General features: G+C 49.4%; 1 protein-coding gene across 2 annotated transcripts in view; it reads right to left on the reverse strand.

Moving 5' to 3' along the window:
* Positions 1-137: 137 nt before the first annotated feature.
* SH3PXD2B (SH3 and PX domains 2B) overlaps positions 138-25,214 on the reverse strand; it is an 87,340-nt gene continuing 62,263 nt past the window's right edge. Inside the window, exons 6-14 of one of the 2 annotated variants that reach the window (XM_064521026.1) lie at positions 21,226-21,251; positions 20,526-20,561; positions 13,738-13,872; positions 12,072-12,176; positions 9,314-9,431; positions 7,759-7,985; positions 7,074-7,123; positions 6,288-6,413; positions 138-5,278 (exon numbers count right to left, since the gene is read on the reverse strand). In XM_064521026.1, coding sequence (XP_064377096.1) covers positions 3,755-5,278; positions 6,288-6,413; positions 7,074-7,123; positions 7,759-7,985; positions 9,314-9,431; positions 12,072-12,176; positions 13,738-13,872; positions 20,526-20,561; positions 21,226-21,251 — 2,347 coding nt within the window. In that variant the 3' untranslated portion in view covers positions 138-3,754. The remainder of the gene's footprint in view (positions 5,279-6,287; positions 6,414-7,073; positions 7,124-7,758; positions 7,986-9,313; positions 9,432-12,071; positions 12,177-13,737; positions 13,873-20,525; positions 20,562-21,225; positions 21,252-25,214) is intronic. The other variant, XM_064521025.1, reaches the window with a different exon arrangement.

Consider the following 25,214-nt stretch of genomic DNA (forward strand, 5'->3'; position numbering starts at 1 on the left):
CATGAGAACGGGAAGCAAACGCAAAACCTGAGCCAGGTAACCAGGTAGCGCTGCCATCACTCTAAAAAAGGACAGCAACACACTTCCCAAGGCCGCTCACCATGTAGCAGTACGGACATATGCCAGGCAGACACGGGTTCACAATTGTGCTTGAAACCAGTCAAGCAGTTTCTTTTTATTTATTTAAAAAAAAAACAACAACAAAAAACCCACCAAATAAAAAAAAATCAACCCTCTAATGGTGAAAGTATAGATACGGCATTTACACAGCTACATCTATCTTCCGCTGACGCCCCCACCCGCCCACAGTAATGTAGACTTATACGCGCTTACATAATATAGAGCGACACAGACAAACAAACAGGCTTCTAGAGTTTGCGAGAAGGAGCAAGGTGCAGCGAGAGGCCTCCAGCCTGCCTGGGATGCACCACGCCAAGGGACCTCCCCCCCCCCGGACACATGGCTCTTGTGCCACGAGACGCGGTGCTGTCCCCCACGCAGTGAGTCCTGCCTTTGGGGCTGCCTGGGAAGGGCTTTGCTGGTGGTGGGCAAGTGCTTTGGTGGTTGTGGTAGAGGAGGGAGGTTGGTGTTTGGCTACCAGGGCAACACGTGTAAGAAAACACCTGGCCCTTCCCTCCGGTGCCTTGCAGATCTCAAAGTGCATGGCAAATACCAGCAAACTGAGCCTCCCAGGCCGCCCTCCTCCTCCTCATGAGGTAGTCAGTGAACTTAGCCTCATTTAACATGCAAGGTACAGAGAGGAGGTACCTCCTGCCAGAAGGCAGGAGAGCCTGCTGCGAGCCCTCGCTGCTCAGTGTCAGAGGGCCTATGTAGCTACCAAGCAAAAGGGAGAAGTGTTGGATAGCCGAGGGAAACAACTTTATTAGCGCAATGGTTCTCAGCGTCTTCCTTACTGGGATCTGTTGTTCCAGACTGAGGTCCGTTCCCACCTCAAAGACAGCGTGGGGCAACCGCCCAGACTGAGGAGCAGTAGGACGGGGAAGGCATCTGGTGCCCCTGATCCTGCAAAGGATGACCCCACACATACAGTACGTGCTGGGAACTGACCCTACGTTCTTAGAAGCTCTTGAGGAACAAGTGGCCAATCCTGTCATGCTCTCAGTGAGCCAAATACAGTACTTGTGTCAGCAATATGAAGCACTACCAGTTCTAGTGTTCAGTCTGGGAGGAAAACAGAAATAGCCCTCATTTAGTATGGAAAAACAGAAATAGCATTATCACATATGAGGAAAATTGGGATCAGTGAGGTCTATGAGACAGAGAAACGAGACAGACACCTCTGAGGCCAAAAAGGCTGTTCAGCAAAGAGAGAGCAAGGAAGCACTGCCCCAGGAAAAGGGCACACAGCCCCTTCAACTGGCTGCTTGGAACAACCGACAGCAACCGGCGAGGATGAGGGGTGAGGGACATGGCTCCTTCTGGCCCCTTCCTCAGCAAAAGTGGGAGCTGAATTTGACTGCTGGCCAACTCTGTCTTAACTCATCCTAAGGGCTGCCTTCATTTCCACAGCAAAGGAGTTTTAATGGAGCAAGAGATGCAAAGAGACAAGGCAGTATTGTTCTCTGAACCCACTGTGCAACTCTCCTGGGAGCACATCAACACCTCTAAGTGCCACAGAAGGAACTTTGTTATTGGATCTTGTTGCAAATGTATTGCTTATTGCCAGATCAGGTGAGTCAGCCCTAATGCGCAATCAGAGAAAATTGTAGGTGGGAGGGAGAGGAATCAGCCAGAGACCTGGGCGCATGAATTCCCATGGCTAAAAATCAACCTTGGGGCTTCTGGATACTAGGCTGCACTAGGATGGCTTCTCTGTTTGATCAAAACACAGGCTGGGACAAACTGCCCCCATCACCTTCTCCAAACGACCCTAGCCTCAGGCACTACCACTTTCATTCTGTACATAGACAGAGATATCTTTAACCACACGTTTCTACAAAAGAAAATATGGGATGGAAGCAAACGTTCAGGGGAGTGGACAATAGTCCTGCAGCACGCAGTGTCTTCAATTCTGCCAGCCTTAAATTAGAGGGAAAACTATAATTGTTTTCAGCAGCAAAACAATGTGGCTGCGGAGCTGCGTCTGCAGCACTTACAGTTGCAATTAGAATAGACCGGGCAGATGGGCTTGGTCAACAATAAACCCACAGAAGTGCTGGGTTTAAAGCTCTTCCGGAGAGAGAAACGTCCTGAATCTGCAAGTAGCCAAGTACAGACGGGAAGAAAGAAGCACGAGGGAGGGACAGCTGGGCAGATCACATTCGTCTCCCTGCTGGGATAAACGTTGCAAGCCTGGATAAATGTTGCAAGATTAGGCTTGGCAGGTAGGAGTTTCACAGGCACGGTTTGACTTGAAGCCCCCAAGCAGACTGACACACAGGATGTAATGAAAGTATTTAGAGTACAGGAAGACAGATGGGGAGACAAACAAGGCATTTCAGACAGTTTAACAAACCAGCATGGTGAGGAAGGCAGAGTCAACTAGAAGTTTGTATTCTTCTATGCTGTCCTCTTCCCCTCAGCAGAATGAAGAAAAGTAAAATAAGGAAGCATTAGAAAAAGAACTAAACCAGAGAGACAGGGAACACCTGAGCACCAGACACACCTCACAACTGACTGTCATGAGGAGCTGAACTCCCACATTCTGGATTGCACTTCATAATATCAGCACCTACTAAAGGACCCACCTCCGGCTGCTGCCTGCCAGCCCTGGGAAGCTCAGTGGGTCACGGGAACGGGCCGTCCCCGGTTAGTCCAACAGGCAGCACAGTCTGTGTTGGGAGGAAAGCAAAGCATCGTCTTTCCAGGACTCATGGGGTCACGCCGGTCCTCTGTGCGTTGCATAGTATTCTTCAGCTACCGAAGCAAAACACCTCTTGTTTGGTTGTAACACTGCAAGGTACAAGTCTGCATAGAGCCCTGGATGAGCACAGAGAGGACCTGTAATGTGTGTGTGTGTATGTGTGTGTGTATTTTTTTTCCAAGAGGAGGATGTTTAAATTAACACTTGTCATTGTAGAAGAGAGAAGGACCTAAGGACTGTCTTACGGCACGCGCAGTGGGGAAGCAAGGCACAGACCTTAACTAGAGCACAACTCCTGACCTCCAACGTGCATGTGTGCCTGCATGTGCACACACAGCTATAGGGACCCGACCCTGAACAACCATTTCTCCTTGTTTCCATGTTTCCTATGACTCTGTTATACACCTGAACTAAGCAATATGATGTACAACATTTGACCATGACCCTGAGTCTCAGGGAGAAGCAAATCATTTTGTGAGTCCAGATTTCCTTCACTGGTACCAGGCCAAGCTTCATTGCTCGACCTGGCTCCTGCCGTATTTCCTTTGAATTCCCTGTACAGGTGGCAAAAATGCCTATCAAGGTATCAATGTCCTCCCTGTCAGGGAGAACCATGTTAGCCCCTGTATGCTGTGAAGCTTGTTCAGAACAGCACTATGTGGCTAGGCTGTTGTACATGGCCAAAGTAGAGAAATATTTCCAGGGACGTGGGGAGGAGGGAGGGTGGGAGCACACAGATCGGACGTGGAGGCCTAGCTGCATGGGTCGAGCCTGCTTCTTGCACACTACCTCAGAAGGGGACAAACTGGAATGTATGGTATCTTTTTTTTTTTTTTTAAGCCAGCCTTATGGCAAACTATAAATTAATAAGCTAATTAAATACTCAGGTGAGAGAACAAGGAACCTCCAACCGTGTAAACAGAGGACAGACTATGGCTTCTTTCTTAGATAATTGGAAGGGATCCAGCCCTCCCAACAGGGCCCCCCAGTCAGGACCTTGCAAAACCACCAGCCACTGCTGTTCTTCTCACGAACTTCAAATAAAGTTCCTTCTTTAAAGCTGTTGGTCTCCTCATCGCCTTCAAAATCTGCCACTGCAACATAGAGAGCTTCCTTGGAGACGTCCGGATTGGAGAAGGGGACAGACGTCCTCTCCTTGGCTTCCCCTCTCTCCACCGGCCTGGATATTACCTTTGGGACTAAGCTGCTTTTCCCTTTGGCTTCGTCTTGGCTTGAAGCAGACAGGAACGGTTTGGCTTTCGGTGGGACCAGCATGGGCCTGCCTGGTACGGCAGAAGATCTGATTTCAGGTGCTTCCCGCGTTGGGGTTTTCAGCTCTGCTGTGGGGCCAGAGGCAGGACATGCTGTTTTCTTTGGGGGCGGTGGTCTACGGGGTGGTACAACGGGCCGCTGAGGCGGAGGCTCCCTGGGAGTTGGGTAGTCGCTCTTTGGCTCAGGGTGAGCTATCTTTGCTAGGCCCAGAGGACATTTGGGCAGTGCCTCTTTTGTGACGTGGCTGTCCAGTTTAGGCAGAGGCTTGCTCTCCACACTCGGTCGCTCCTGAAACCTTCCAGAAGTCTCTGAGGGGACCGTGGTATTACTGAAGGAGTTTTCACTGGCAGCAGTGTCCTGCTCAGAGGGTTTCTCTTGGCACTTTGCAGGTCTAAGCTTGCTTCGCAGGCTACAAATGTCCAGTTTATCATCAGCTGGAGGTGGGTCAGCCCGGGGGGCTGCAGCAGGTTTTGGCCGGATCTGGGGTCTTGATTTCAGGAAAGGATTCTGGGTAAGTGGCTCAGGCTTGTCCTCCAAGGGCTCAGCTTTTGGCTTGGTTGGCTTGACAATAGGTCGGAGATTTGGCTTCTTCACTTCCTTGGCTGACACCTTGTGTCCACATTCCAGTCCCATTTCGTTTTTCAGCTGGAACAGTTTGCCTTTCTCTGTTTTCAGCTCTGGCTTCTTACTGTCCTTTGGGGCTGCTGTCTGCTTTGGTGGGATCATGGGCAAAATCATGCCTGGAGGCTTGGGAGGAGGCCTCTGCCTCTCCATTAACTCGCCTTCAGATTTAATGATTGATTCCTTCCTGGGTGGCAGGCTGGGCTTCTCCTCCACATCATGGTCCGAGATCTCTTCATACCCAGAGGTGAAGGCTATGTCTGCACTCTCAGCAGCCTCCTTTCCCTTCCAGTCTTTGGCCCACTTCATTCCACAGTCCATACCATTTGGAGGAGCCTCTGGCAGAGGCCTGCACGGTCCCGTGGCTTCTTCATTGGCACTGCTTTCCACTGCGGCATCAGCAACCCGGAGCTGGGCCATCTCGTTGGGTAACGGAGCCAGGAAGTTTGGCCTGGACGCATTGCTTGTTTTCTTGTATTTATCGATAAACGTAGCAGGAGCCCAGCCTTCCTTCTCCTCAATCTGAATGTACCACCAGCCACTCAGGTTCTTCTCAATAACCTGCAGGAGGAAAGGAAACCTTAGATACGCACGCATCATCCCTCTCTGCACAAAAGGGGATGCTCAGTACCTCTGAAATAAGATCAGTATGACATGAGGCCTTGATGCTTTTGCCTCCTCCAACCTGGTATCCAAATTCCATGTAATCACAGGGAAAGCCAGCACCAATGTTCTTCACATAGCTGTTACTACTGACTCAGCCTAAGGAGAGGGAATCCTGCTGATGACGTCTGCTAGGAGAGGTGACCCAGGTGCTGGGAACTGGCACCGGGGCAAACTGAGGGCAGCTCACTGAAGGAATGACATAATCACGTCAGACATGAATGCCTGACGTGACGCTGAGCTGTCACAATCTGGCCCTGAAAGACAGGACAGGCTCTCCCAAGACACAGCCTTCTCAAGTACTTGCAGTGGCCACTGCGTGGCACTGTTGGAGCAGCCAACCAGCAGCATTCCTGCACAGATGTGCAAACCTCCGGCCTCTGTATGCTCCAGAAATGGGACTAGGACCTGCTCTCCACTGAGAAGAGGTGACTGGGGCAGCAATAAACTTCTCTTTAAAAGCCTTCTTAGACACAGCTTACATGTGGAAAAGCATAATTAGATCTACAACTGGGATTCTGCCAGCAAAACCAGGTATGCTAATTAAGCAATTCTGGGAAGGCTTTTAAGTTTAGAACAGGCCTAAATAAGAAAAAAATGCCACCTCTACCTCCATTTGTGATGTGGTTTTAATTTCCATTAGCTCAGTCACACTTGGGGGACAAGAGACTGCCAGGAGCACCAGGGACTCCGCCTCATGAGCTCATATGGGTTTCTTTTCTGCTCTAGCGGAGCCTTGGGATGCTGACAGTCCGCAGATGCAATAACATCCACCACCATGCTCAGTTTCCACCCAGAATACAGTGGTGGGTTCTTCCCTGCCTGAAACAGGATCCCAGGGCCAATGGGAGTCAGGAGCGTTGCTCTCCTGCGAAGGAGATGTGAGAAGGGAAGATGATATTCTCACCTCTACTTTCATTCCTGCCTGGAAGCTGATGCCATCCGGGATGGTGGTCTGGAAGTCAGCTATGGTGTAGTATTCCTCTTCCACTTGAGGAGGGACAGGAGGTTTAGGCAGGTTCAAACCACGTGGCTATGACAATGAAAACCAAAACCCATCAACATGTTTCAACAGAAGGTGCAACACAATGTTCACACAGACTAACAGCCTGCAGAGAAGCAAGCTAGCACAGGCAGGCCTGGGTGGTCAGCTTAGCCCATGCAGTATTCTCACAAACAAAAACTGCCCAACCATTTCCAGGATGAAAAGGAAATTGCCCAGATTGTCAGAGGTATCACTAACAGCAAAGTTACTCTCCCCAGAGGGAGGGAGCTGCCTTGCAAACTTGCACTGGAAAGTTAGCCTTGCAGGACAAACTGACCAAAGGTTCACCTAAAGACCAATTGCAAACAGAGGAGTTTTATTATGGCAGGAAGGTCATGTGCCTGCTCTAACCCCAACCAAGAGCAGAGCCTATGCTACAGGTGAAGAGCCCAAGCTGAGAATAACCAGAGATCAGAGCTCCTTTTCCATGCTTCTCTCCATCTCCCTCTGCCATTGCTGTTCTCCTACTTCTACTGGCAAATGGGATACAAGAACAACGACACTGGTTCAGACCTGTCTAGCTCAGTATTCTGCCTCCAACAGTGACTGTAAGCAGATGCTTTGAGAAGAAAAAGAATGGAGCAATCATGCACCATAGCACTGCTCTCTGGGTCTCTAAGTCTCCAGGAGGTCTTGGGATATACTTACTATGGTCAGATCTCTGCGAGGAGGGGGTCTCTGCCTCATCTTCGGTGACTCTGTGGAGGAAAAATTTCAGATGCTGAGGTTCTGGCTGTGGGTCCCACACACGTTCCCCAAAGGCATGTGGAAGAGGAAAAAATGACAGTCTCCACATCCACGCTCTAAAGGCTGCCTCCTGCCCTCCCCTTCCCAGAATGGCATGGACGAAGCCTGCGAAGCCAGTCAGATGAGGGCCTTGTCTGCCAGGTACCTAAAGCAACATGGATCACCCAGGTTTTGAGAGCATCTCATTGGAACAGGAGGTAGTTTGGCACCAGCAGGTGCCACTGGGAGATGAGGCTGAGGTGACCAAGTGAACTTGCCTTTTCACTGCAGGCCTAACCCAGAAGCCCTCACTTAACCTGTCAGGTTAAAATGCCTCAGCTCCCGAGAGGAGAGTGTCTGGAGTCAAATCTGCAGCCTGGGAGGGGGGCAGTGTTGGTTACACCCAGTAAGCCCAGCAGATCCCTGGGCAGCACTGCTCACTTGCCCTGTTTGCCTAGGCAATGCCACTTCCAGACCTTGCTGCAAAGCTCACAGTGCCCGCAGGCCTTTTGGCTGCCTCACACCTCATTACGTTGCCCAAAAGCCCACAAGAAAGCCTGCGCTGAAACCCTAGCCACCACCGACGTCTTCCCGACTGGCCACTTACTGCGTCGAATGTCAGCATTAGGCAGGGGACGGCTGTCAAATCTCCCATCTCTCTGGCTGGCAAGCCCGTCCTTCTCTCGGCTTGCCGCGTTCTGCTGCCGGGAGATGCCATCCAGATCCAAGGCACATGAATGAGTGGAGGAGCCTGACCCTAGCTTCTGTGAAAACATCTCTCCGTTCCCCTTTTTGAGATAGGAGGCCGGGGCCCAGCCTTCTTGGCCCTGGTACCTGTGACAGTAACAACAGGGGCGTCACTCTGCTGCCCCCTCAGCAATGCCATCCGTCCGCCCTTGTGTCAGGACTCGGGTCACTCGCCCTTTCCAGAGGGATGATCCACTGCGCTCCAGTGGGGTTGGGCTAACGGACCTTCCCGGAGCCAGAGTTCAGGACAAGCATTGACCAAAAGCCAGTTACCACATGATCTGGGCGAAATGACTTGCTCAGGTTCAGGCCCCGTTTCTGTCATGTGGGCATCTGGGAAGCTCCAGCAATGACTCACACTCCCATGCAATCCAGCTGCAGCCAGCAGGCCTAGGGCTGGGAAAGCCATGAGGCCTGGTTTCCTTTTCACCTCAGCAATGGCATAGGTTCAGGAATGAAACACACTGGCAGGGTAAGCGGAGGGGAAAACTAGAGGGTTGCTGCTAGGCTTTACGTACCTGTTCTTTGGATAAAACACAAGCATTCAGTATGCACAGCCCGTCAGCCTGGATCCCTTCCCTGCTCTAAATCTGCACCGAGTTTAGGAGAGTAACCAACCCTGCAACGTGATTGAAAAACCACATCCATGGAGTCTGCCTGCCATGCTGGAGGGTCTCGCGCCAGCATCAGGAAAACTCTCTCCGCTGGCCGGGCTGGAGCCATTACGCTCAGATGGCACCAGTTGCTGAGCTTGTAATTGCCTTTAGAGCTCTCATGGCAGCTCTCCTCAGTTTAGAAAGTCAATGGACATTTTTCTGGCGCCTTGCTGCTGCCAATACCTCAGGTTCAGTGTAAGGTTAAGAAAATCGTGGCACGTCCTTCCACCCTGCTCAGCTCAGTCCATTTGCTAGACCGCAGACAAGAGAAAATGAGCTTCCAGGAGAAAACAAGCATCAGCTTGGGATGACCAGGCATCTTTGGCTCAGCACACACTGCATACAGCAGACCTGGCCCAGACGATGGCCCTTCTCCACAAAAGCTTCCTAGCACAGCCAGCGGATCCAGCCTGCCTCAGAGACACTCACTAGTTTACCCAACAGCAACACATGATGTAACATTACGTTCCCACATTGGTTCCCTTTACGCTGCTGGGGCACATGATGCTGTGACACAGTGACACCTCCCCAGCGCAGGAATGAAGGAGGGTTTAAAGATGTTTTACCACATCTAAGCTTGGCTGAAGCCCTGAGCTTGAGCTAGCTTTAACATGCAGTGATGGAGAGAACTGAATTCTGGTCACTGCCCTCCCCTATATCCTAGACTTAGGTTTAGACCATACCTCCCATGCACACTGGGTCCCTGCTTTGTACAGTCCCAGCTGCAGTCTCAGGAAGAGCAAAGAGTAGGGATGGTACCTGATTTTCCACCAGCCCTCCAGGTTCTTCTGGATCACCACCACCACAGCCCCTTTGTCCAGGTTCATTTCATCCTGGTCTCTTGCGACATATGGGTAAATAACTGTGTACTTCTCCTCTGTTGGAAAGAAAGTGCAGTTTCACGGACATGTTGTTTTATGGAAACCTGGACTCAGTCAAACAATGGTTAAGTGCTTTATAGCGACAACAATTCTTGTGATATGGGTGCAAACACACAGAGATACATGACTATTTGAAGAGAAATGCCAGTGAAATGTATTTCAAAACAAACCCAATTGCATTTTGAAATGTAAGCTTTGGTGAACTAGTCTGGCCCAAAGAAAAACTGTCTAAAGCAGTTCCCTCCTCTCCCTTAGGGCTGTGTCCACTCTCATGTCTAAAGCCCCCAAATGTACGCAGTCATTTGCAGCCTTGAATCCACTCCTACAGCCCTGTACTGCACAAATAAGTCAGGGGTCTCTTCGAAAGCTTCTCTCTTGAGGCTTTTCCCAGCCTGAGGATTGCACCTGGGTATCCACTTCTTTTCCTCTCATCTCCTCCACCTCTCACATCTGTCCAGTTTGTGGCCCAAACTCTCGCACCGGGATCTGTGCTCCTCACAGTTCACAGTTCACTCAGAATGTGAAGCAGTCCCCACTCAGGATCCACCTTGGCCACCACCAGCTTCCCTAACCCCGTTCACACCTCAGTCAAGCTTCACCTTCCAGTTGTTCTTTGCCTTCATTCTCCTATGTAGTCGCTGTTCTAGAAAATGTGCTACTCTGAGGGCTAGAAACCTCATCCTAAATGGCTGCCTGACCCTTTGTCATTTAACATATATGGTTCTTATCTTCCGCCCTTTAGCCCCAGTGTTTGGAGGGAAAGGAACCATGACCCTCCTCAGCCTGGCCTATCCACAGCAAGTCCCTTTCCCTTCTTGTATATAAGAGGCTGTCTCCTTTTACCTGCTCTTCTTCAAAGCCCTTCCATGCACCCATTTAAGTCTGAATTTCTTTTTTGGAACCCTTAAAGCAGAACTGTATGCTATACAGGAAAGAAAATCACATAAACATCAGGAAGTAGCCCCACACATACAGATGTGCTCTCATGCACTCCAACTGTTCTACAAAGGCAGGTCCTCATGAACGTCCCCCTTCAACAGAGGGCTCCCCCAGGAGACTGCTCAAAGCTAAGTAGCTGGTCTGAAGAGTCTGATGTCCTGCCCACTGGACAGAGCCATGGTAAGCAAGGACACAGATGCTTTATCCTTCAAGAGGAAGGGGGAACTTCCTAACAGCCCTGTGAACAAGGTGTCAGACAAACAGGTTCATCCATCCCCCCCTCTCCCCTGCCTTGCCCTATCCTCTCTGGAAAAAAAAGCCAAGAAAGAAATTGCCTATGCATAAGCAGTGCCACATTAGAGTAAAGGCCATTTGGGGAAAAATCTAACTCCAAACCCCACACCTCTGGGGATTCATATATCCCCAGCTCATAATTTTCCTGGCCTCATTTTCTTGGAAGAGAACAACCCTCGAGGGACCTAGTATTTCATATTGCAATGGATTCCCCACTCACATCGAGCAAAACCAAGCTGACCCTTCTCCTTCTGACACCAGCCGAAACACCAATAGCCAGGTCCGTGGCTCAGAGCAGGAGCTATTCTTACAGGAACTAAGGCAGCAGTTCCAAGTAGTCTGTATGCATGTCTCGGGGAAAAGCAGAAACTCCAGCCTCTATACCAAGAACAGACAGGCCTCTAAGAGTTAGAAGGAGCTGCCAGTAGAGGAAAGAGAGATGGACACAAGTGGGTCTGATGGAAAGCAGAGGAGCATGTATGGCACGAGTGACACAAGCAGAGTCCATCACATGCAAAGCAAACAGACATGCGGGCAACAAGGCTGCAAGCATAGAACAAGGGCAGCTGAACAAGTCTCCACAAAGTCCACCTTGACCCCATCCACTGGTGTACAAGTCCCCAAGAGTCCGACGGCGGCCAACGTGCCTGGGCAGAGACCAGTATCTCCATGGGACTGGGAAAAGCGTGTTGGGGAAGCGGGAGAAGGACAAAAGAGGATATAAGGAGGCAGCACTTCAGATCTGAGAGACAACGGGGCTGACACCAGAGAGGGGGACAGAGAGAGTACTCACCTGGACCCCAGGTGAGGGGCCCTCCCCGGGCTGAATCCCTCCCTCCCACCCAGGCCCAGGGCCTGAGCCAGCTACAGCACTACTTTGAGCATATGGTGGTCAAGGGGAAGGGGTCAAGGGGATGTGTTCTCTGGGGGTGTTTCAGATTTACTTCAAGCAAAGGTTGCAATCTTGTTATCCTCATCATATGAGTCTATGCATGCTCTTTGTTCCTGCCTGGGATTAGAAGATATGTGAATTGTCCTAGGACCTCTTTCTCCAGTGAAGGTAAATCTGCTCCCTGGGACCTAAAGGCAACATTGCGATAGCAGGACTGGGTGTTCCTTGGAGGCGGCACATTCAGCCCCTCTGTGGGGAGAGAGAAAGGCCAGCAGTTAAACCCGTCAGCATCCAGCTGCCCCACTCAAGGTACAACACTTGAGCAGAGCACTAGCAAGGCAGGACCATTACGGGCATATGTTACTAAACAACCTGATCTCACAGCACTTGTGGGTTTGTCCTTCCCAGAGCTCTGTCCCTGTTAGGTTAAAAAGGACTAAGCAGTCCTGCAAGAAGCTCAGTGCAGTTCGGCCTAAAGAGGCTGGAGCAATTTTCTCCAGCTGCCTCTTACCTTCATCAGGCTGCATAGAGAATTCGTCCTGGACGCCATCCTGAGCTTCCAGACAGGTCGCTGGCACCCAGCCTTGCTCTTCCGACGTGCTCACAAACCACCAGCCTGAAAACAAAACAGCAGGCATCTTAGCCAAGGGCACCCACACTGCTCAAGCAGCCAAACTTCACCAGCCGAAAAATGCCTCCCTCTCTACAAACCATGAGTCTGCTCAGCTTTGCCCCTTCCTTGCTGCCAACACAGGAGGCTGGGGTGACCCCAAAGCAACAGAGCCAAGCGCTATCCAACAGGGAGCACAGACAGCAGCAGCAGAGAATTGCAGCTGAATGAGACCTACAGGTACGGTTCCCTCCTAACCATCACTAAAAACACAAGGCACCCTGAGAACTGAAAGATTCCAGCCACCTCATTTGCTTTCCTTTTCTTCTCTTTCACAGTTCATTTTCCCTCAGTATGGGTCACCAAGCCCAGTCTAATTAGCAGAGATGAATAAACTGTCTGCAAATCAATAACTGATTCCTGCTGTGCTCTTGCCTTCTTTACATTTGTGGGAACAGCAAATTATAAAAGCTGAAAGCAAAAGCAAGATTCAAACACGAACACTCTCAGCAGAAACCTAGCCAGCTCCACAGAGGCCACTAGCAATTCTGGGCCACCCTGAGTGTCCAATCAAAATAAACACACTCTGCTCAGTTATTAAATGCACAAGCTATTTGTGTTTTTAGCCGAAAAAAAATTAAAGACATTTAGCATTATTCCCAGAATCTCAACAGAGAATCATTTAGAAACACAACTAGATTGTCAAGGAGGGAATCCGCAGCTACTGGCAAGCAAGTGAAAATCAAGACTGGTATGTGATAAATAAATTATTTGCCATACCTTTTGAATTGGCTCTGCTAATAGGTTTCACTTGCTTCAGGGTTGCTTTTATTTTCTCATTCTCAAATGTAGCTGCTGGTTCAATTAATCCTCTTGGGACTGGGTTTCCAGTATGTTAAAATCTATTCCTGTGATTTATCTTTAAATCCACTAAGCAACTCCTATTAATTTCAGTGAATAAATTCCCCTTTTCAACAAACTCCAGAAGTTGGACCCATGATGTGATGTGATCCCTTCGCAGCGGTTAAGATGGAGCCTAAGTTTTAAGCATGCCAGTAGCTTGGCTGACTCCCTCCGCCCCACAGCCCAGTGCTTCACAGTGTTCTCCTTCGGAGGAGGCAGGAATTACAAATGCACAATGGTCGCTTTCATGGAGCTGCTGTAGAGCCATGGCCAGCATCCCCCTCTGTCGATAAAACAAGCCTGTCAATTGTGGGAATGGCTTTTGTTCTCAGGACCCATTGGCCAAGTTTCTCAGTAAGAAGCAGCAAGAAGTGAAACTCCAAAAGGTGGACGGCGCCTGGTGCTCAGCATGCTGGATAATCACAGCCTTCCTTGAGAGACAGTCCCTAAATCTTGCCAATTCACACAGAAAGCCTGCAGGTTAAAGGTGCTTCCTCCATGGCCTGCCTAAGATGGGCATCCAAGGACATCCCATTGAGGTGCCTGGAGGCTGTTTTGCTTAAGTTCTTATTAACTCAATGCTGACAGTACAGGATTATTGTTCCTGTCCCTGCTCTGCAGCAGAGTAGATGCAAAGCTCTTTGCCAAGCCAGAGTCTCTGTACCTGATTCGTTCTTCTCAATGATATCCACCACCTGGCCCACGCACAAGCTGATCTCGGAGCTCTCCTGCTTCTGGTAGTCCGCCACCACGACATACTGCTCCAGCACCAAGGGATCGACCGATGCAGAATCAGCTCCTGCACAGGGGGAACAAGAACCGACCCGCACGTCGGGGTCACCACCAGCTCATGAGAGCACAGGCCACTGCTTCCTAGCACCTGCTGACCTGCAAGCAGCTCCAGGACACCCTGGGGACCCAGCGTGAGATATGTGAGCCAGAGACTTGGGCAGAGTGAGGAGGAGAGAGACCAAACAAGCAGCCAGGTGAGATCAGTACAGCCGGGTGAGGCCTTGCTACCCACCTTCTGCTCACAGAGCCATCCAAGCATTCCCACCACCACCACAGATGCAAAGAGCAGTCTGGTCTCTGCTGCCAGAGGCTCGGGGCAGTCTCATGTGGACTGACATCAGCCGAAGAGCTGCCCTACTGCACTGAGCAGCTTAAGCCTCAGCTCAGTACACACAATCTGCAGTAGGTTTCACCAGTCATGGCTGAAGAGTTTGCGCACCACAGGTGGATGGACATTTACAGGACAAAGCAGCAGCCCCTGTCATCATTGTTCTTATATATTTCAGCGACCTTCTCACAACTTGCCCACACATTTTGCTCTCCCAGCTGTTTGGTCCACTAACTGTGCTCAGCTCTTTCTGCTGCTCCTCCCACAGAGGTTCCCAATTTGACATCAGAAAAGTAACCAACTGAGAAAAAAAAACCACAGAGGGGACAAGGGACAAACAGACAAGATACACAGGGAGCAAAATGATCACTAAGGCAAAAAGGGATCTTACAGCTCCTGGACGAGTGAGAAGTCAGCACAGCGGCACTCGGGGTGCAGTGCTCGGCAGAGCTCAAGGTGGCACTACAGGCTAAGGCAAGGGGACCTGCCACCGAGTGGATGCCAGAACCCATCCTCTGCCAGGGACATAACAGATAGGGCAAGGCACAGAAGGGTAATGCTGATTTATTTTTCCAAGCACATTTTCATTTAGAAGAGCACTCTGGATACAGATCTATCCCCTTTGCTTGGCATTTCTTACTATGGTACTACTGGAACAGAGTCTTCAAGTCAAATCCATCTCTGAGTTTGTCCCTATACACTGACCACAACTACCCTCAGAGGTTTGCAGTGATGTTATATGCAGGGAGATCGCAGCATCACAGTGCTTTGCAGGCCCATGTGAGCAGGTGCCACATGTGCTCAGGGCTGAGCAGCTCTTGGTCCAGACTCTTCAGCCCCTCTGAGCAGCCTAATGCTAAAACTGCCACAAGGTCAGCTCAGAGCACAAGCAGCACTTGCCCCACCTGCCTGCAAAAGCTTCTGAAGAGCAAAAAGATGCCAGAAATTCCTGAACATTACTCCTCGTTCACCCCAAGCCTTGCCTTTAGCCTCTGACCCAAAACTTTGCTTTGCAGCTTCAAAACTTGTCAGATGAAGACACTATTATATTACCCAGTTCTCCCAGGAGAGGTGAGAATTAATTACAATTTGCCAAGTGCTTTGGAAATAGGGTAGTGTTAATTATTACAGCACAAATGATACAAAAGAATCACAGGCCTGATCATGGGTGGTAGGTCAAATTGCTTGTGCATGTACTCCAAGCATGTATCCTGAAGTTTTGGATCAGAGACAGAAATCACATCTGCCCCAGGTCTCTGGCTGCTATAGCATGGCTGATACACAGGGCAATTACTTCCAGATCTCAAAAAGGCATGAGAAAGAAATGGCATAGGGAATGGAGGTCAAGTTTGGGCATATACGGGCAAAATGCAGCAAAGACAAATTCAGGCAATGTATCAGAAAAGAGTTCCTACAGACAAGTGCTGCTATGCTGCAAGAGGACACAATGGCTGCCCCACCACGTGAGTGGTGTCAATATGAGAAAAGATCTTTCTTATGGGGGAACCTATTGCAGGGAACAATCCTGCAATCACCAGAACAAGAGGGATGAGTAGAGATGGACAAGATCTAAGAGGTCTTCAGCAGTGCCAGGATGCTCTGCTCCCCTGCAGAGACATGCTCCTGTAGCCAAGGTCACCACATTTCAAACTTCAAAGGCCTCAATGACGGTTTAAATGAACGATGTATTTTCAGGATAGTCTTATTTAAAGGAACAAGAGGAAAACCATCCATGTTATTCTGCTATAAACAGTTCTCTGCAGAGATGCAGGTGAGTTGGCCAAGTACAGAGGTTCTGTTACCAGTAATGAAAGCTTTCTACATACCAAAACCCAGAGGTGGGGCACCAGACAAAATTAAAAATAGCCCTCTAACGTGAATGGAGGATGCTAGGAATTTGGGCACTATCTGTTCTACTAGCCCAATTAAAGGTTTGTGCTTTACAATGATCAGAGCATCTACCCAGCCACTCCGAGAAGAGTAACAGCTAGAGAAGGAGAGAAGTACGTTCCTCTCTGCCTTCCTAGCTATAATTATGCCCATTGCTAGAGGCTATTTGTAGTTCTAGCATGCAATTCTGGACCTTCCAACATACCTTTTAAACCAGCAACAGAAGTAGTAAACTGAGCTTGGAGGAAGAAGTAGGAGTTAATTTCAGGAGTGCCTTCATCTGGCATAATCATCCTCAACCACAAAAATACCGGGTCGAGTTAACAATAAAACATCCTATTCATGAGCAGACTTGGTCTCTTAAAAATAGCAGTGGCGTAAACCTCACCATCTAAGATGAGAGTACCTGAAGCGCTGTGGCTGGGGAGGAGTGGAAGTGTCAGGGACAGTATATAGCCCACAAGAGAGAGTGTGTTTTGCAGAACAGGTGTAGCCAGGAGCACAAGGACTGTGTATCTTGAACAACATCCCACACATTCGTGAGACTGACACAAACATGTGGCCTAAAGAGGGGATACTCATTGAGTCAAACGACCACTGAAGTCCTTGGAGTGGACACTCAGAGCTGACACTTGTCACTGAAGCAAAGAGTGAGTCGAGGTGGAGGTGCACCTAGCTCTGCTGCCTGGCCAGTCCTGGCTGGACTGCTCAGAGGAGTAAGTTTGCTCTGAAGACAGGCCATAGAAAAAGCTACAGGGCCGATGCCTGCTGTAGCAGCGATAGGTCAGCCTGTAAATCTTCGCAGATTTTGTGTGACCAAGAACTTGACCATTCACCAAAACCCATGAGATGTATGAGAAGAGGTAGGATATCTCACAGATACAGGGTTGCTTGTGAGATTTCCAGTCTTTCCCATTTGTGGCTTTGTAGTATCACTGCCAAAAATGAGGACTCTTATGGGGTTGGGACACTGGTGACTCCAGAGGGAAACAAAAAGAGTACGACTGAGATGAAAGAGGGAACAGACGTATTTTCTTTTGAGGCCTACCCTTCCTATACACTACAGCCCATGCCTACTGCACCTTCCAAAAATGCAGTGCTTTGGACAAACACTATTTTGCTGTTTCTCCAGGTCTTCTGGCCTATGCTAGTTAAACCCAATGCTCTCAGGAGAGCCCGCCTTCTCCCAGGCCTAAGGAGTTTGTCAAGATCAGTACAGCAGAACTGAGTTTCTCTCTGCTCTCACGTGAAATGGGCAGAGATGCTGGGCTGTACTCTTTGCAATCCCTCTCATCTCTTCAGGGATCTTGTCAGAGCTGGGGGAAAAATCCTATGGAAATATTATTCATCAGTGGAGTTTTTAAAAGGTCCTCCTACAGCTATCCTAGGATATGAGTGCTGTTTTTTTTGCCTTGTTCGCCTCTTATTAGGCTGAGTAGTGTGTTTTGGGGTCTCCGTACCACTGGGGACACGTTATATAGAACAGCAAAATGGACGTGGCCACACAAGGAACCATCTAAAATAAAACTGGCAAGGGGATGTTGGAGCCCCTCTACCAGCCTCCTTGAGTAGCTCCACCCAAATACAAACTGTCAAGGTAGTTTTGGGTTCTCATGCACTCTGTCAGTGCTGCAATGAACCCTGTGAATCTTCATCTGTCGACAAGTGCTTTCTGTTGAACTGCAAAAGGAAGAGTAAATGGAAACACACAAAACAGTCTTCAGGCCTGATATGATGATTACTTTTAGATGTACCTAAATCAGTGGCCAAGTTAGACTTCAGAGTCCCAAAGTCCCATAATCCACCCTCCCTGCAAGCTGCAGGTTGTATGGAGCCAAGCACAGGAGGGCTTGGGCCCATGCCACAGGCTCATAGACTTTGCGGGATTACAAATATTGGTAAGAAAGATGAACAGAGAAAGCAGATTTTATTTCCAGTGCTCACTGACTCACACTGGGCACATCCCTGCCTTTGGCCCTCCTCGCAACAACAAACGTCACTTGAATCCTCATGGTCACTAAGGAGGGCTCGGGACAGGCAGCACTTTAACCCACTTAGCACTTAACATCCTCATGTTTGCTCACAGCCCATTTCTAAACTGTGCTTGCTCCTGCCAAGAGCTTGGGAGCGTTTGCTCTTTCCAGTGCTATTCTAAAGAACAGCTCACCCCTTTTCTGGCGAGGCTGAGAGAAATAAGCAATTGGGAAATAATTATTGTTTGCGAGCAGCTATTGGACGTCCCTTCCTCTGGGAGATCCCGCATTAAAAGAGCCTCTTTTGTGCCTTGCTGCATATTTCCTACCTCAAAGCAAGCCTGGCTTGAGGAACCAATGAATAATCAGGGACTTCCTCAAGGTAGAAGAGGATTGAAAGTGACGGCAGCAGAACCAAAGTCCGTTTCTGCTGTCAGAGAATGCAAGACAGTGAGAGGAGTCTCTGAACACATCTGGCAAAAAGCATCAGCCGTTTGTAATGTTACCGCACACAAATATCTTTCCCTGATGGCTACTGCATATAAGCTAGGAGCCAAAAAGGGGGATTATGGTGCCACAGGCAAAACATTGCATCCCGTCCTGCCAGAGCTAGGCTCTGGCCTGGAAGTTGCCCAAGAAACTCTCCCTGTTCCTTCCTCCTCAATAGTGCCAAACAAAAAGCCTCCCAAAGAGCATTTTCTCTTTGACCTCAGCAACTTCACTGTGTCACTGTGTCACCAGCACTGCCGTGCTGGTAGAAATTGGGGGGCAAAAGGCAGAGTGAAGCTGCCCATAAACCTGCCTGGCTAAGGGATCTACGGGAGGTGGGAGGGTAGAATGAAACTGCATACACAAAAAGCATAAAAGCTCCTGTTTCTCTAACAGCCAGGGTTCTTAAGTTGAATTCTTCCCTCAAAGAATTAAGTTATGCAACAAAAACTTTCTTCCTCTTCTCCTCAATCCTAGAAAACTCTTTTCTCTTACCTAATGTAAGTGGACTGGGTTCAAAGCCTTCCCTTACTTACCAAATGTTCATACTGAGCCATCACACAAGAGGTTTTCAAGACAAGGAAGATCATAACTCTTTTTTAATCTCTATTTTGTCAAAAGAGAGAAGGAAGAAAAAAAAATCACAGCCTGCTTTTGTCCCCCCCCCCCCCCCCCCCACTTCTCTCTGCTTCCAAGCATGTTTGCACTGAAAGGAGTAGCTCAGCTTGAAGCAAAACCTTTAAAACATGTCATCTGAGAAAGCTAGTTGAAGTCCCACCATTTCAGTAACAGAAAGCTAGTACAAAAACCATAGTCCGTGCTTGCAAATGGCTTCTGAGAGCTATAAAACTACCACTGCAAGATCTGGTTTTGACAGACATATCTTGTAGCAGTCAAAGTTTGGACAGAAAGTACTGTCCAAGCATACTTCACCTTAGCATCTTAACCATACTGCTAAATCCCTGCTAGTCAATCAGGAGATCATCCAGTTATTACTTGCCCATGAGAACAGAGCAAAACCAGGAGCCACTGCTCCACCAGACCATATCTGAGTTTTTCATACTCATCCCAGAACTAATCTTAATTAACAGGCTGGGACACCATCAGTTCTGGAAGGAGAGGTGCCCTTCAGATCCAACAGAAAAGAAGAAAAAGTGGAAGTAAGTCTTTGAGCCTCCTCTGTACCTTTTCTCTCTACTTAGAGAGGAATCCACTCATCTACAAGTAAATTTTCTTATGCAGTTTATGGTAGTGCCAATTCTCAGGTCAAAAATTTTTCTGCAACCTATTTCAGCAGAATCTCCAGACACTCTTCAGATCTTTCTTTCCAAAGCCCCTCACTCTATTTTTTACCTTCTGCAAATCCAGTAGCTGAAAGATGCCTTCCCTAATCCATAGATCGAAGATTCTTCTCCTCTCTCTCATGTTTCTGGGAACATCAGATAACCCTTAAAACTCACCAACTAAGGGATCTTGCACAGACATATGTTCCCTGTCTTGAGGCGTAGGAATAGTGCACCCCAGACCCTGCCCTCCACCCAAAACGTGCAATCATGGTATAATCATGAAGCAGAAAGTATCACAAGATTGGGACACTTCTGACTTCATGCTATTCATCACACAGCTCAGACCTTCCTCCAGACTTGAGGGTACTGTGAAATTTTGCAGCCTCCGATTTCTGGTTGAAGACAAAGTCCTGCCCTTTGCCTGGGAGCTGTAAAATAGCCCCCAACCTCTGAGCTGAGCTGTACTAACAGAGAGCAAGGAGCCAGCTTCAACCCTCAGCCAAGCAGAGGTCCCAAAGCCCACCATACCTTCTCTCAGCTCTGCACTACTTCCCCGTGTCCACCAGCAACCAAAGAAAGCTACAGGAGATGTGACAGCTTCTTGCAAGGGATTTTGCCCACATAGAAAGAGCAGGTGTCACCCAGGCAAAAGGCAAAGCAAGAGCAAGGCCCAGGTAGCGAGCTTCTTTACTACCTCTCTGAAGGAAAGAAGCCGTTCTCTGGATAAACCCTGATGAAGGAACAAAATGATGGGAGAAAAAGCATGAGGGGAGGAAGGAAACAAATACAGAGGTGCCAGCAACGGCAGGAACAATTAGACTAACAAATAAACATGCAACCCAGTACAGCTTGGAGAGCTGCATGCTTCAGTCCCTTCCCTCCCCAGGATGCTCTGCTGCTGCAGAGCTGCGGGAAGCAAGGAAGGCCGGCGAGCTTGCCCCAGGCTGGCGAAAGCCCCAGCTTCTTCCCTCTTCAGCAATATCACCTCCTCATGAACAGGGGAGAAACACTCTCTTTGCAAGTCCCCCTTCAGATACCATCAGAGGTGCAGAGGAACTCGGGGCTGAGACCCAGAAGAGGCTGCAATGAAACCCGAAGAGGTGGTGCTGGGAAGGTGCCCTTCTGCTCACTCTTGCTCCCTCCCACCAGCCCTGGCTGGAAGGAGGCAGCACCATCAGGAGGGAGCACAGCGAATCCAGGGTAAGCCCTGCAGGACACCACATCGCGATGCCGCAGGGGACGTGGCCATCACCCCAACAGGGAGCACAGTGGTGGTGCGCAACAGCGTCTGCCCCAGACCAGGCACCCACACCCAGCTCCAGCAGCAGCTGACCAAGGCTGGGGGCAAAAAGGAGGAGCTGATGAAACAACAGCAGAAAAAAAGGAGTCCTTACCAGACTTCTTCTTTCCGATGGGTTCTCTGAAAAAGAGAAAGAAAATGATGAGCAGAGGGAGGAGGGGAAGTTGGGTTGTTTGTGAAATGACAAATCAGCGCAATGCAGTGGTTGCAGCGTGGCTCCCGTGAAAGCACACTGGGCCTAGTTTTGGCTTTGTCCCAACTCAGCATGCGACCTTCCTTACACAAGTTAATTTTCCCATGGATGATGTGGGATATAACCAGCCTTGCAAACAGTCCATCTCTCCTCCCTTCCATTTAGTAATTTAACACCTTCCTCTTTTGTAGGCTGAGGCTCAGTTCTTGGCCTGGCCACCACAGCAGCTTGGTCTGACATCCACAACTCACAGAGTCACTTAGAAAAGACAGGCAGACAGGGATGATCTGACCCAAGATTCAGAAGTGAGGGAAGCCCATAACCCCCAAACTCTCAAGACAGACCAGAGCCACCACAGAAATGGCCACCACTTTGAAAACTGCTGAAGAGGGAAATACTGAAGCTTCTCTGTGTCCTGGCACTCCCTCAGGGACAAGGGTGGGATGGGAAGTGGTTGAGGCAGGGGCAAGCATTTATGCCCCAAAACAGAACAACTCAATGGAAAGTGTTGCAGAGAGGATGTACACCAGGACTGTACAGCAGAAAAGGTGGCCTTCAGGACAGAGGAAGCAGGAGATATTGGTGGTTATGAGGTGAAAATGAGGCAGCTTCAGCACAAGTTCTCTTGCTAAGGACAATATGGGCAGCATAGCTGTTGAGATGGGTTAGCAACCACAGGTCCTGTTTCCCTTCTCTGGTTGCTAAACTGCCTCCAACCCAGAGCACAAATACAACCTTCTCCAAGCAAAATGAAATCTGGGGCATTTGAAGATTAAAAAAGCAAACAATAAACCCAGGAAAAACACGGGCCAAGACAAGCCTTCAAAAAATCAAGGATACTGCCAATAAGCCAAGATACCCAACTAGCCTGAATTTGAAACAAATGCACCAACGCTATCACCAGCTTTGACCATAGCTGACCACGTTTCCGAAAAAAACTCTCAATTATTTACATAATTTGCCACTGCGGCCTTGAAATGCTACCATAATCTGCTCCCTGTTCGCTTATGGAGGAAACTGCTTTCCTTACTCCTCAAACTCACACGTGTGATAGAGCCAGACCATCTGGCCAAGGCAAAATATTCTGGTATCAGGATATACACATCAATCCTTGTCACCTCAAGCAAGAGTAACGAGCACAGAGTAGGTAGTGCAGCTTCCAAGGAAGACAACATTTCACCTGGTTATACAGGGGACCTTCCTCAAGCCAGGAGTTGCCGGACCTCTGCTAGGAAAGGCGGCTGCACTAGCCCAAGAGCTGCTGAAAGCAGATGGAGCCCTCCTTTTTTAATGAACTCCACTTGCAAAACAACCCTCCCCCGCTTCCATTTGTTTTCAGGCCAAGCAGTGAAATCCCTCCATGCTCAGCAAGAAAATAAGCCAAAGCTGGGTTCCACTTTGTTCACTTTCAAGCTTATCTGCTTCTTTAGAACATAATTACTGCAGACATTTCATTCCCCTGGAGCAACGGGGTGATGCAGGGACTCTGCTGCCTTCAGAGACTGGCCATTCACCCTGGCAACACATTCCCAGTCTGCTCGGTGCAGGCAGGGCTGATGTTGCAGCTCCAGAGGCACCCACAGAGGAGCACTCCCTGCCCAGTCCAGGCAAGGGAAGGAGGTCAGCAGGACCACGCAAGGAGGGAGCCAGGGACAGGGAACAACACCAGACTGCTAAGTGTGATGGGACTGCCTGGCATTGCTGGCTGGTGTTGTGGCATCCCAAAGACGTCTCCAAACAAAGGTCAAATTGCAGAGCTAAAGCAGGGTTTATCAATAAGCCCTGGTAAATTCAGTCCTGCTCCAGCTGGCCCCACTGAGTGCTCTGTCTGTCCACACACTCCCTCGCCCCGCGTGCACGCACAGTGGTATGCAACTGCATCTGCCTGCAATAACCTGCTGCCGTGGAGCAGTAAGTGCTGATGGTGCAAGTGCAGAGGGAGGAAAAGTAAGTCCAGATAAGCACGATGGAGAAAAGCAGGTGCGCAATGCATACCTTCACTGACGGGAGGGCTCTGATGAAAAGAGCTGTAGTTTTTCCCCTTGCCAGCTGCTAAATGTATTAATGTAACTCATCCCCCTGTTTCCTTTCCCCGGCTGCTCTGTCTGGGCGAGGGGGCAAGGAAGGAGCTGCAATTTCACTTTGCTGCTGGGACGCTCTTGGCAGAAATACAAAGAGCTGCAGGTCTGGACACCAGCAGCTCCAGCCCACCACCTCAGAGGGGACAAGAGCTCAGACAAGACAGGAAACAGCAATAAACTCCCAGCAGCATCTCCTTCCTCCTCCATTCCCCACGGACCAGGGAAAGGCACACAGCAGAGCCCGCATGCAGAGCCTCCTGGAAACCAGGGCCTCTAGTCAGAGAAAAAGGAAAGGCCAGTCTGCCTTCTGCTGGGAAACTCATCTAGCTCTCACCCGCGCGACAGCCAGACTGTACAGATGAACCAGGCAGTCACAGCACATTTACCACAGGGCAGCACTACGCAGCTGGGAGTATGTGCCACCAACCAGCCCCACAGAGCTCCCCAAGTCCCCCAAGGGGTAAAAACCAGCACTGTTTCTTCAGCTGCTTCCCAGGACTTTGCCAGTTGCTGGTCAGGAACACTGAAGGCACAGTTTCAGTGTAACAGGGATCGCAACACTGAGTCAACAAGATGGTATTAGTTGGGGTGTAGTGGGCTCAGTTCAGTGTCCTTCAGGCATCTAATAATCCACAGTACACATGAAAGGAAACTCGTAAGTAGAGAACTTTTAGGACCAATTAATATTCTCCATGCTACTTCTTTTAGGGGAAGAAAGTTGGGTTTCTCAAGCATCATCTTCTGTGCATCAGACAGCATCTCTGTGGATCCAGTGATGGGAAGGAGTGCCGAGATGGGGAGCACAAGGCTGCAGCGCTAGCGTCTAGGGAGACAGGTCCAGAACAAACAGGAGGAGGCTGCTCTTCAACAATGTGTGGGAAAACTGTTAAACTCCTTACTGCAGGATGTTGTGGAGACTAAAAGCCTTCATGGGCTTAAAGGGTAACTGGTCATAATTCAGGCAAGAAATATTAAAAGCTATTAATTATAAAACCAGAAAAACCTCAAGGGCTATGAGAGTGTCTAGAGAAGTGCTGTTACATGCTTGCCCCCTTTTAAACTCTCCCAGACATCCACTTTGGTTGTGGCTGCTAGGCTAGGCAGCCCACTGGGTGTGCTCCAGGGAGGTGGCTCTGACGTTGCCAGATGGCAAAGTCCATCTTCTAGGGGGACTTGTAGGAGGAAGGTGCCCTGCTAGGTAGCAGGTGCCTGGCTGACACACAGCATGGCTGTCTGAGATATCATGCACCAAAAATGCTGCCCCACAGCCCCTGCCACAGGGAGGTCACAGAGCAGGAGATACTGTGGTGCATGAGGAACACAAGATGAGGAACAAGAAACACAACTCTAGCTGTTGCAAAGCCAACCACAGGACTTGCAGTCAACACGCAAGACGTGACAGGTCTCAAGTCACCATTCCAAGAAAACATTTCCTGCAGAAAAAAAATAGCTCCTTGTAAAAAAAAAAAAGATCCTTCCATAATACAGTAATGCCATCAAAATAGCCAGCAGGAGGTAGTTGATCTTGTAAGTATTCATCAAGCTTGGGGATATTAGAAGTCTTAGCGAAGTTTATGCAAGCAAGACAGACTGAGATCTGGGTTACAACAGAGCTCTTATCCAGGAGAACTGGTGGGCTAACACAAATACTCCACAGAACACTGAACAGGTCCCCTGCCCCCCATGCCATGGTCCCATGTGCGTGCCCCTACATCTAACCACTGGAGAGCTGTCTAAGCTGAACCCTTTGGGCTCAAAAGGCTGCCCTCTTCAGATAGAAAATCAAGTACCCTATCCATGCAAGGAGCT

Source organism: Dromaius novaehollandiae, chromosome 15 (assembly GCF_036370855.1).
Source record: "Dromaius novaehollandiae isolate bDroNov1 chromosome 15, bDroNov1.hap1, whole genome shotgun sequence".
Classification (NCBI taxonomy): Eukaryota; Metazoa; Chordata; class Aves; order Casuariiformes; family Dromaiidae; genus Dromaius; species Dromaius novaehollandiae.